Here is a 13,309-nt window from a genome sequence, read left to right on the forward strand (position 1 = left end):
ATAACAAACCAAACTCCATGTGTTTTTCATGAGCCAGGCAAGAGAAGTTAACAGTTAAGAGTGTAAATGAATCACAAACTTCCAATTGTGTCTCAGGTGACAAATTTCAGGATTTTGGTTATCTAATGAAAATATTGTCACTAGACTCATTTCCTATGTGGTGCCAGAACGGCAGAAGAGTAAATGTGTGAACAGGCTACTTAAGGGCCACTGTTAACTCATCGTGAGTTTGTGTGTTTCCAGCTCAGATTTCGAGGTGGCTGTTTTCATATTGAGGCCACACTTACCTCAACCTCTTTATCCCATTCACACCCAATTGCCAACGAAAAAGTGGCAACATAGCTGACATTCATCCACAGTCTTGACTGTTTGGTAAACTGGAAAGTCAAAGGTAAGTGAAAAACAGGAGGTGCATGGCCACACGGAGTGTGGAAGTAAATGGAAAAAAAACTGTAACTACTATTCTTTTTATCACATTCTGCTTTGGCTAATTCCATGGAAGCAAAATAAAGGCTTGAGCAATGTAAATGCAGTTTCTTAATTAAAAATAAATAAAAATGATAAAAAAAGATTATTTTACAAATATCTTTCTTGGGCATTGATGAAAAAAAATCAAGACTGGAGTGTTTATCTAAAAGTTCAGCTCAAAGTGTTGATGCTGTCCTATGCCAACAAGCTAGGGTCATACATAAGTGTGGCATCTAAGTTCACATCTAGAAAATGTTAATAAGTGATGATCACCACTTGTAATTAATTCATTCGTATTTTATACTGTTATATTTAGACAGTTCAGTTTAGCAGTTACATGGGCAAAAATACATTTTTATTCTCTGCAACAGTTTTGTTGAACAGTGTAATCACGTATTTACCGATAGATAAATAGATATACTTGTAAACTTCTCAAGTTTTAAAGTAAAGGTAGCAGTTAGCAGTTTAGAACAACAATACACAGTTATTTTAGCAAAATTGCCATGTAGGAGAATTTATGGTTTTCAAGGGTTTACTCGCACATGACAACAACAATGTCGGCAGAAGGACCTTCTGTCCTTCTCTTTACCTAAACACCTCTCTATAAGCTCACCTGGCCTGTCCTGAAAATTGTGTGTTGGAGCCAATTGTGCTATCTATTCCCTGCAAACACAATGTGTGCGTATCAGCCTCATCCATGTTTACTGTAAATGGGAGTCTTTGTCATGTCTGTTTACTCAGTCTTTCACACTTTAATCCACATACATACTAGAAACCTGATGCAAACACATCTATTGTCCTTATGGCTCGTGTCACATAAACACACACATGCTCCATGTTCATCCATTCATCTATCTATCTATCTATCTATCTATCTATCTATTTATTTATCTATCTATCTATCTATCTATCTATCTATCTATCTATCTATCTATCTATCTATCTACACTGTGAAATTGCCATGCCATCCTCATGTTGGACTGCAATTTTTTTTAGATATATTGTACAAGGGAGCAGTTATTCTCAGAAGCACAACACAATGACATCATCTCAGCAAGACTTTTTCATATGCTCCTTCATCTCATGGATAGCAGCAAAGATTATTAAACCCTGTTATTGGTATGATATAAGGAATATATTGAGTCACAGTTACACAGAACACCATGAATGCATTGTTTATCAATGCGTCAGGTGACTAGGCAGTGGGTGGAGGTTTGCCTGGCAACATTGAAGAGCTGCCGGAGAGATGACGCTTCCAGATGGTACTTCCAAGCAACCGCCCGACAAGCCCAGAGGTTATAGGCGGGGTTTGCTCTCTGGTTGTGCAGCTGCAATGGTATGTCACCTGAACTTATCCGACCTCATACTCTCTGCATGTGTATGTTTCTGCCTCAGTGCTCTCAATCCCTTACAGACATGTCATACACTGGAGCAGGAACACGCTGCATCATTAAGGTTATTCGCTGAAGTAAGAAACTAGATTTGGAAAAGCTCTTTGAGGGAGACTCATACTTGTTTTTTCTTAAGCACTCAGTAATTCAGATGTGTATAGGTATATATTCACCTTAGTCACAGTCCTATGCTGATTAAATCAGCAATAAACACAAGCATGATGCTAGAGAAAAAGTCAAGGAACCACCAGAATTACTACAAGTCACCCTTTTGGGACCATGAATGTCTGCTCCAGATACTTTGAAAATATAATCCAACGGCATGCTGACATTAAAAAATGAATGGGAAAACTTCAATGGGGCCGTTCTCTCAAGCAGATAATGCAGGACTGGAAATATTACTATGTAAATAGTCACCGATGGTATTTATTTAATGTTATCAGGAGAAAGACATTGTTTATTCATCACACCAGTCAACTTTGGTCAGTTAGCAACTTTAACATTTTGAGAATGCACATTGGACAATGACAACAAAAGGTTTATGGTTTGTACGAAATAAATAGCAAATTTGCTCATTTACAGCTTGGCTGAAGAAAAAAAACAAAAGGGTTAAAATTCATATTAAAAAAGGTATAGAGATGAGTTGTGATGCTCATGAACTCACTAACTGCTCAACAAAAAATGCTCTTCTTTTTAAATAAAGCTTTTCACTTTTAATATGTACCTTCAAGAGCCTGTTATAGTTAAATAAATAGAATGCTTTCCATTTTAACATGCACATCCAATTTGCCCGGGGAAAGTATTTACACGTCACTGATCCCACTCGTCCATCTAATTCTCGGCTATTTTCTCTAAACAATTCTTTCTCATCACAAACTCTCATACATACACAAATGTACAGTCACTCTTGCAGACATGCTGCACCTATTTACTATTAGCACGATATCTAAACCTATGGCAAGTGATCAAAATGCTAATGGTGAACATGGAAGTCCATGTAGTGTGAAGTAGAAACAGTTCAAACACCACATCTTAACCGAGGGTTGGGGCTTACAAAAAGTTTCAGTTTACAATTGATCATGCACTGTATAAACTCACTGTGTTATTTGGCTTGGGAGTGTGTAATCAGTGGCTTCAATATCTACTTGTTTTCTTTAAGTGAACAGAGAACTATCTCCTGTGACAAATAAGCAATCCTACCAAATAATTTCTAACAATATTTAAGTCTTCCTCCCCCCGATTCTTCACTCTCCTACAAGTGGTTTCACTATCTTTAAGTAAGCTTCCACACAACCAGGAGCTACTACAAGGGAGGTTTCTTCACTTATGTCCACTGTTGTGTAGAAACTCCTGGTCATCGTGCTTAGGTTGAGATGGGCAGTTTATTCTGTGCTGATGCTTGTCATTCCACTCTTTTCATGATGCAAAGTAAGAGTTCTGCATGGAGTAGAGGCGGTCGATGGGGTTTCCCACGCGGGCCTGCATGGAGTTGACTTCCGATGAGGCCATGAAGCAGTCACTAAGGCTGGTTAAAGATGTGTCACTGTCTATGTCATGGAATGCAGAATCATTACCTGCGGAAAGAAAGAACATGGAGATGGTTGTCAGTTTTTGTAAGGAGAGGAGACATTCAGAAAATCGCAACAACGCTACACTCTAAATCGGTGCAGTCTTGTACTTGAGATTTACAGCAGGGTTGGGAAATTATAATTACTAATAGTCACTTTGAGAAATTGCTGTTGTGTGTCATCACAATTGTGAGAACACTTTTGTTGGATATCATCAAAGCTCACTTTTTGCTGCCCTCGCTGGGACAATTGTGGTCTGTGAGGGAGCATGTAAACAAGGGGCATCCTTCTAAAAGATCTGGTTAATGGCAACTGTTTACGCCTTTCATAAAACCTCAACGTGTTATTTCTCTGGGGGGAATAGTTAACTTTATTACACTCTGGATCTTAATGATAGTGTTGCACAAAATGGGGACAGGGTTTTGAGACATATCTTTTAATGCCTTGCCAATATTGTTCTGTTCCCCAAACCAAAGGAGAGTGATGAGACGGGGGATTTGGTTTCTTACTACTGAGAAGAACTAAATGGAAGCAAATTATAAGGAAGTTATGAACTTCAGGAAATCGTCCCTCTGGGACATGTTGAGGACATCACTGAGAAATGTGTTATTCCAGTTACATCCTGTGGACTAACACTTGATTGACTGATTTCCCCCCTTCCTTGTTTGCATTTTAATTCCTTCTAGCATCAAATAGAAATTGGACACTTGTTGTTTTCCCATTCTGATTAATTAGCTCACACAGTCCTCAATCACTCTTTGGACTGCAGTTTATCTTAAGCCATCAAAACAAACCACATGTTGTTACCAACATTAGGAAACATAATCAGTAACAGGGCATGTCTTAGAAGCGGAGGCGAGGAGTTAGACCATATTAAACGGATTTGAAAATGCACTTCAAAACCCAAAAGCCCAACACTTGTGTTATCTCATGTGGGAGGAGAAGTTGCTTGGTCTTCTCTGATAGCAACTTAAATCAGGGAGTTGTAGTCTAAGCACATGTCCCACTCTATGAGGTTGATCAAGGGACAGACGTGTGGGTTTTCTGTTTTCATGTGTTGTATGAGAGTGGGGTGGGTGGGGGATGTGTAGGAGTTTCTGGATGCTCACCATATGGGTTCATATGATCCCCGGGCATCTGTGGGGGGGTGAGCCCCTGTTGGAACGGGTCTGTGCTGTAACCATTCTGATCCATGGCGACCAGCTGCTGCTGCGGCGGAGCCAGCGGTGTGAAGGAGTTCATCATCCCCTCCATTCGATTAGACATTACCTCTGCAAGACAATAAGAAAAACACTTCAGGATGAGGGAGAACTGTGAGCATTAAGGGAAGGGATGTGTTTCTCCCTGCATTTGTGCTTCAAATACCTTAACTGTATGCCTGTCTCTCTGGTGGTATTTCCATGGAAACCTACAGTAGTTCTCCCTGTGTCTTCTTCTCCCACAATTCTCTTTGCAAACACTCCTCTTACTTACTAGTGAGGGGGACACAAAGCTCTTGCAGCTTTGTCACTGAAGCCCATCCCCCTATGCTTCCTTTTGCAGCGGTTTTGCAAAACTATGTCTGCCATTTATTTTATTCAGCTTGCAAACAGAATTTCCAACTTACTTCTGAAGTGTCCGTGTTTACCCACTGGCATATTTAGAGGTTGATTTTTAAAACAGTAATAACAACACAAATTTGATTTCAGTCCAGCATAGTTTAGGGAGATGAAGCTCACATTTTCTGAGTCAGTGTTCGTTGAAGAGAATTACTCATGCACACCTTTTCACAAGCTTAATTACATTGTCATGGCCTCATTCAGACATATGTAATGACATGAAGCACGAGATACAACACAATGCACATGAGCTCAATCACTTATTCTTTATCTTTGATTGAACTATCCAAAATCTATGCTTCCACATCACACTTGTGGGCGTCGCCTGAGGTGACGAGCCTCCATTGCATGCGTTGGGCATGTGCAGCGTCGTACCTTGGCCAAGCCTTTGAGAATTCTGTTGTTCCTGTTGCTGCTGCTGTCTTCTTGCCAACTTCTTCATCTGAAACGAAGGAGTCAAAGTTGTGAGGAACTCCCAAAACTAACATACTGTTTTTAATTTAAAAATTATGCTCCTCGCTGTTCACCCTTGAATGAACTGTATGAAACCTGTATCTGAGTGCACTTCATTGTCAAATATCAAAGGTTTCGCCAGATAATCATCAGAAAAGAGGAGGATGTAGACATTAAATGCAACAGTGAGCTGGATGTGCAACTCCTAGCTTAGATCTTTGCATTTGGAAAGAATGCAGCGATTAGTTTGACACACATAGGTTTGATTTATTTGGTGGACTAAAATAAAAGGAAGCTGTTTTTTTATTTCTTTTTTAACTAAATGTAGTTAATCCTGCATTAGTAGCTCTCACCTTAGCTCTCTGGTTCTGAAACCACACCTGGACCACCCGAACACTGAGTCCTGTTTCTGCAGCCAACGTCTCCCTCACCTACAGACATCCAGGAAAAATGTTTTCAGCATCACACAAGAATACAAAACACTCCACCACACCCTGAAATACTTTGCCTCCTTAACATATCTGCCACATTTTCCAGCAGGCATACTGCCTCTTTAATTCATGTGGATTTCAGTGTACACTGAATCAGTGCAGAGGTCTTTTTGAGGATTGTAGGTTTTGCCTCTTCAAAGCATTGGATCGAGTGCAGTGCCTGTTTCAGGGCACAGGCTATGGAAGCAGTTCTCTTATCCCAGTGTGACATTTGCTGCAGACGGACTGCGTTACAGCAGTCTGTCTCAGTTAACGCAGAACAGAATGCCGCTTGCCACTTCAAAGCTCAGCTTGGAGGTGGGGGAGATTTTTTTTAATTTGAGAATTTTATTTGTCAAACTACTGTAGGGCTTGTGGTCAGCATCTAAATCTCTATTACCCCAAACCAAGGAATATAAAAAGAAAGAATTCATCGCTTTGTTGTAGCTGATTATTAACTCTTTGTCTTACCTTTCTGCAAGGTTTTGAGGACACCTCAAAGGAGGCCTTGAAGGCCCGTCTCTGTTGAGTGGTCAAGATAGTGCGTGGTCTTTTGGGCCTCCTTGGATCCTTCCCATCATCACCCTTCCCTTGGCTTCCTATGCCTTTCTCGGGCTTGATGTCCAACTCCTCATCATCACTTTTCTCTGCAGAAAGAGTATTTTTTGGGTGCCATCAGCACAAGCTTGAACCGACTATACCCTGAACTGACAGTTTGCTGATAAATATATTTTCACTCCTACCTATTTCAGGAGATTCACACAGCACAAAGGCGTAATCAAAGGAGACACATGTGTTTTTGATACTTTGTTATCAATTTATTATAAAAGGAAAAGGCCACATGTAGGATTAGACTTACAGAAGTCTGTGGAGAGCACAATGAAATTTGCCCATTTGTCACTGAACCGGACACAGTGTCATTAGTAATTTATTGCTCTCAGCTTTGTCTGATTTACACTAAATCAATCTCTGATAAAAATACAACATCAAATGTGACTTGAAAAAAAGTAAGACAGGCTCATGTGAGAAATGAATCTCCTGTAACACAGAAGGGAAATTCAACTTTTGTCCATTTTATGAATCAAAATAAATACAGAATCTACATGGGTTTGTACATTTTTCTATGATATGCAGAACATTAGAGTTCAAGATAGTAAAATCTGTGTTTCATAGCTCTATCACCCTCTCAAAAGAATTCATTACAAGTAATCAATATGTGTTTTGTAATGAAAAACAACAGCTTGGAACGTTTACAGCTCAGTTCAGTTTTCCAGTCACCAAACCCCTTAATCATTAATTACATATTATTGAATTATATCTACTTACATTTACAATTGTAAATATTTTACAGAGACTGAATTGATAAAATATATGAATTGTCACTATGTAAAGATAAAAAAAAAAAAACAATTGCTTTCAATCCTGAACCAACAGTGCTGTTAACAAAACTTAATGATTTTGGTGTTCAGTGGCTGAAAGGAGATACTCATATGTGATGCCTCACTGTCTCCTGTCATCTGGTTCTGATATGTGTCTACAATTCTCCCCTGAAAACCTTCATTTCGTCTTCCACATGCTGAGGTTAACCTCTGCTCATGTCGACATTGTCTCCATCTTTAAGATTTGGAGACGTGCACAAAAAGACGTGCCTGAGCGACGCACTGGGATGGAGGAGAACGAGACGGACGCGGAGCAAATATTCCCACAAGTTGACAAAAGTTGACATAGGCACAGATGTATTTGACAAATTCCCTGCTTTTGTGCATGTCTAAATGTGAGCCAGATGGTAGTGAACAGTAAGGCTTGGCGTGATGCCTCGTTGTGTGTGCAGTCTATAGACGAGGAACACTGGAGCTGATAAGAGAGGAGGCGCAGGCTTCGGCAGAAAGGCTCCAAATCCCTCTGTCACTCACTCTGATACAGTTTTTAATTCTTTCCAGCACCAGAATCTGCCCATGCATGGATACCTATTAATACAGAGTGGCTTGCCTGGTCCTGTTTCCTCTTCCTACTGTATTACAATATCAATATAATGTGATACAATATCAGCCTTTGAAAAGCTGCAGCTGTTAGAAGTCTTTACAGCCTCTGGTGCAGGCAAAATCTAAGGCATCTCAGCAACTAATGTAGCAACTAGAATTGTTTGTTTTTCTTAAAAATAATAATAATACAAAAATAAAGCCAGTGAGATGCGTTTTTTTATCCTTAAGGAGGACCTCTGTGTTGGCTGCCGCTGTCATGGAATAGAGCATCCAGAATACAACACCTCAGTGCCAGATGATGATAGCACCATGGTGCTGTTCTCACTCCTGTGTTAAAGGGTGCAGAGGACTCACCTGAATCTGAGTCATCCGGGCTGACCGAGCTGAGTAAGTCTTTCTCCCTCTCGTAGTCAATCTTGCAAAGCAACTGACCCTCCTTCAGGACAAACTCATCGCCCTTCCTTAGCTGGCGATCGCACACGCAGCAGCAAAAGCAGTTCAGGTGGTAGACGCACTCCAGGGCGCGCATCACAAACTCTGTGGGGGCGATCTTCTCCATGCAACCACTGCACTTGGTCGCAAACAACCTACCGAGCAAGAAAAAAGGAGGACCGTCAACAAGATTCAGCTGTTTAAAGAAACAAAATGTGAATTCTTGAGAAAGAACAGGAGCATTAATTATTCATCATTAAAACACCTGTGTTTTACATTTATTTCTATTTTTAGCATTTTTTTCCATGTAATTGTCTGTGGTCACAGTTCAGCAAAGCTTTAGCCTACCCATCAAAGTGTTTTTGAAGTTGGCTCGTTGACCCTGCGGTAAGCCAAAGAAGTGACTCCTTTGGCAACAACTCATCTGTTAAAATTTCTAGGGTGGGCCCTGCCCAGCATCATTCTAAAGTAAGCTCAGCCACTGGCAACCCCTCCCCACAAAATCTAAAAAAGAGGCTGGATTGTGTTTTAGGGCATAAATAACCATATCTGATGATCCAATCAAGCCTTTGATGGCAATTTCCACATTTCTTTCATATCCACAGTACTTTATATGCATCAGATACCATATCAGAGCGTATGATTCATTGCTGGTGACTGTTCATATCTCATCTTAGTGTCTAATATCATGCCTCTATGGTGCAACACTACCTCTATCACCATTTCCCTGACAACACCTCCATCTTCTTTTATATCCTTTCAGGGAAGATGTTTGCATTGTTTTATTGGTGACTGAGAGGCATTTAATTTGACCTCTGTTGTTCAGAAGAAGCCACATTAAATGGAGCAAGAAGGCAGGGAGTGTGGTTGATCTTGTCCAGCCGTAAAGCTGGATTTATTAGCGGCCTCTTTGTTTGCCCTGGTCTGGAAGACAGCTGGCAACCGCCTATCTATTTGTGGTGAACATCTATTTCATTGTGCAAGGCAGCGAGAGGAGCAATTGACATCATCTGCTGGTTCGGGACAGGGATGAACGATAGTGATGAATATAATGTGTAAATATGAGAGGAGGGAAACCAAAGGATGGTTTTGTTATGATAATGCGGTTATAGGTACTGATTGAGTGCTGATATTGTGTATGTGTTCACACGTGTGAGTGCCTGTGTATGAGCAGCTGTATGCGTGCTGAAAACAAGTGTGGTTTTTGTTGTCTCTGCAGCTTCCTAAAATAATTGCTCATCAGATCAGAATCAAGAGAACTGCACTTTATGTCGTTTTAATCACATTACAAGAATTAATAGGCTATTTTACCACTTTCTTGGTATCGATCCACTGTGATGAAAATTACAACCTGTATCCTTCAGCAGAGGACAGTTTGAGCGTCTTCTCTTTTTTTTCATCATATAGCTGCAACACAACAGAGATGTCAGAGCTGGCACTCTCAGGGTTCATAAAATCCTTTAATCTTTCATTTATTACAATAAGTTAAGAAGATTATTATTGAACTATGGAAAAACCTCAAGGATAATCCCTTAAAAAAGAAATGTTGGCATGTTTCTCAAACAAGCATGGTTCTCGTTGAAGTAAGCTGCCAACCTGGATTTGTCTTCTAAACAAACCACCAAGTTTGGTCACCAAAAAATAAAAGAGCAATTAAATGAAAAGATGAAGAAAATGAAAGAGAAAAACCTCCCATTGTCTCAATTCTGCAAGAACAAAAAAGAATATTCAGGGACTTGTCTCTAGTTTTTAGAAGGATTAGTGTCTTACATGCTGGTATAAAGGAAAAAGAAGTGATGAATCCGTCAAGACAAGTTCCCTGCTCAAACTCTAATGTTTAGCTAATGATTGTCGGCTTAGGCTCAGAAAGGGAGCGAAAAGTTGAGGAAATGACTTATTAGCATGGTTTTGATACGTCCAGGAGTCTGCATTCACCTACGACCACTCTCTCAAATCTTCTCATCTAGATGAAAACATTCTCATTCAGCCCTCTTTCCTTTCTTCTTTCTCCTCGCTGGGTCTAATCTTGTAAGCTATTATTTTTCTATTTCCCCTCTCTGTCACTTTGCATTATTTTTGCTGCTGTAATTCCTATTCGTCCCTTCTGGAATCTTCCTGTCCTGCTTTGTCCTCGGGTCTAATCCGGACTTTCTGCCTGTTTTCAGTCCCCGGTCTCCATTCTCAGTGGGGCTCAGATGGAATAGCCATGCATGACGCCCCTTCTATGGCAACCACACCTCCACAGGAAGGCAACGCCGACTTTTCGGATGGGCAGAGAAGGCCTTTGAGAAGCTGGCAGCAGAAGTAAATCCTTCTCTAAGGAACAAGGAGAATTAGCAGGGAGCAGTGGACTAGGGATTTAACCCTACCCCTCTCCTTTGAAAGGCACAGTCAGTCCCACTCCTGCGGCTAGCCACAATCAAACAGAGGAGGAGTGGGGAGGTGGCAGCGGGGAGAGGAGAACACAAACTCCCTGAATGACACAAGCAGTGGATTGTGGAGGAGCCTAATCCCACTTTAATACCTTTCCAAGTTCAGCTGCTAAAGAATGCTCTTTAAAACAACACCACTGTGTGAGCAGTGAAGGTTGACCAGGGGGAGGTACGCCATTCAACCTCCCCAACATTACCTGATTAGTGGTTTGAGGTCCAGACTGCTGGGCCAGCATGCCAACAGGGGACTGAGTAGATGATGTAAATTATGATTTTTATATATAGAAAAACATATGAACAGGGGTTGGTGATACCATTAGTAGCAGAGACTACACTGGCCTCTGTAAAGATCCACAGGGATATCAAAGATGCTGTATGTGTGTCTGAAATCAAACTTCAAGTGAGTTAGGTCGTCATTTACCAATTTCTCCCTCTACTTGATCCCAGAGACACTAAGCCTTGTATCCACCTACAATCAACTTTCTGGACTTTCAGCTGCTTCGGTAACATGACGCTCAGTGTTGCGTTGGCAAGCTAGTCTGTATAGAAAAGACACCACAAAGGGGACCACCAGCATGTCAACCCACATCCCGGCTTTTTCTTTTTTCTCCTCCCACACCTGAGCGCACAGATCAAGTGATGAGACCCTCCTGTGTGGATCAATGGCTGCATCTCAAGCAGAGAGACCTGTCAATATTTACCCAGGCCTCCCTGGAACAGGACTCATAAAAAAAAAAAAGAGCCCATCTCAGCACATACCTCAGTCCCGAAGGAATCATTACGTCCCTCTTTTTAATCCTGTGTTCACATACCTTTAATCCCTTGTCCACTCTTTCTTACATCATCTACGGCTGTCTCTCCCTCTCTGTGACAGATTATCACACTGTTGAGGCTTGTAACACTATAGCAAATAGACAAAAATGTGAACAGGACCAAAAAAAACAAAACAAAAAAAAAGCCTTATGAAGTAAACAAAAGCCAACAGAGTGTTGTTATGTCTGATGAACACTTTGGCTGCACAAAGTACAGCTGAGGGACATAGGCTCTTCTTCTTCCTCTCCTTTTCCAGGCACTTTGGAGACCTGTGCACTCTTCCTTTGAACAGATTACGGGCAACTTAAACTGTGACAACTTCTTAAGCTCTCACCACATGCTGCCAGTGATTCCTCTGCTACAGACATTACACTGAATGCTTCTGCCTCAGTGATAGGCATCAGGAGAACAGGGTGGGATAAAAGAAACGCAGAAGAATAAGAGAGGAGAAGGGGGGGGAGGGGAGAGAATGGGGCTGGTTATGGCTCTTGATAATCATGCCACATTTAGCAACACGTGTAACAGTCTCACCTACTCCCCTTTTGCTTTTGAACAACACTAAGAAATACCATAACAATTTAGGGGGAAGAATAGCCCGGGCCATTATGTCACCGCATCCCTTCAAAGACAGAGAGGATGATGAGGATTATCCAGGCGGCAGCTGTAAGCTATTACTTTGAAGATGGGCTCTTGTGTTTGGGGAAGAAACCTGTAGCCAAGCCAATCGAGCAGAGGTGAGAGATGAGGACTGTGGGGCAAGTCATAGATGAAGAAATTGACTGATTTTTCACAACTCTGTATTTTCTCAACAGCTAAACATGGCTGACCAAAAAGTTTTAGGGTTTCCCTTTCTTGAAAAAGCAGAACAGTAAAGCTCTAATTTTGGAGGATACGCTCACTTATTCTCTACAATGAGCTAAATAATGCAGTCAATATAATTTGCATAACAGTCTTGCTCGCTTCCATCGGCATAAAAACTGAAAATGTGTAAACATAACCTTGTTTTTAGCCAAAGGTAAAATTCACCAATCAACAAAGTGGTGGAACTAAGTACATTTGAAAAGTACCAAACATGTAGCTCAGTTGAACTTTTATGTACTTTACTTGAAACCTTATATAATCAAAATCAAATATCAGTTCTATCATTTGTTTAGAGCACTCGTGACTTAATTTAATCTATCTGTCAGTGCAGGGTGAAAATGATCAGCAGGTTAAATCATAATAGAGATTATAATTAGGTGCAGTTGGACATATTACTGTTCAAAATGAGCTGCATCTCCATCCACTACAATTGTAAAATTTAGATTTTACACTTGTGTTTTTGTTTTTCATAGATCTTCATTAAAATACTTTTGTTTGTAACAGATCATTTTTCTATTTTAATTTTAGTACCTTTACCTAACAATGTGGACAATTCAACCATGGATGCCTGTCCATGGTCATGACCTCTAAAGGTTGATACGTCACACTTTTTATGACATGTTAAATGGTGTTAAATAGTCTTTATACCGAGCTAATAAAAAACAAACAAACAAAATTTCTGTCGTAAAGTTTTTCACGTTTTGTCCTAACTACACAGATTTTTTGCCTTGAAGGTTCTACTGTATTTAAAGTAATTTTCTAATCAAGATTTTCAGGTTGAATCTTGTTCTGTTTGTTGCCTGGAAAGGCAACAAATGGCAGGGATCTCTGAACTGTCGCT

General features: G+C 40.5%; 1 protein-coding gene across 3 annotated transcripts in view; it reads right to left on the bottom strand.

Annotated features, from left to right (window-relative positions):
- Positions 1 to 797: 797 nt before the first annotated feature.
- The window catches only part of lmx1bb (LIM homeobox transcription factor 1, beta b), a 46,353-nt gene continuing 33,841 nt past the window's right edge, over positions 798 to 13,309 (bottom strand). For all 3 annotated transcript variants that reach the window (XM_075468513.1, XM_075468512.1, XM_075468511.1), the window contains 6 exons: positions 8,285 to 8,517; positions 6,420 to 6,595; positions 5,832 to 5,909; positions 5,401 to 5,467; positions 4,537 to 4,698; positions 798 to 3,433 (listed from right to left, as the gene is read on the bottom strand). In XM_075468513.1, coding sequence (XP_075324628.1) covers positions 3,276 to 3,433; positions 4,537 to 4,698; positions 5,401 to 5,467; positions 5,832 to 5,909; positions 6,420 to 6,595; positions 8,285 to 8,517 — 874 coding nt within the window. In that variant the 3' untranslated portion in view covers positions 798 to 3,275. The remainder of the gene's footprint in view (positions 3,434 to 4,536; positions 4,699 to 5,400; positions 5,468 to 5,831; positions 5,910 to 6,419; positions 6,596 to 8,284; positions 8,518 to 13,309) is intronic.

This window comes from Odontesthes bonariensis, chromosome 6 (assembly GCF_027942865.1).
Source record: "Odontesthes bonariensis isolate fOdoBon6 chromosome 6, fOdoBon6.hap1, whole genome shotgun sequence".
Classification (NCBI taxonomy): Eukaryota; Metazoa; Chordata; class Actinopteri; order Atheriniformes; family Atherinopsidae; genus Odontesthes; species Odontesthes bonariensis.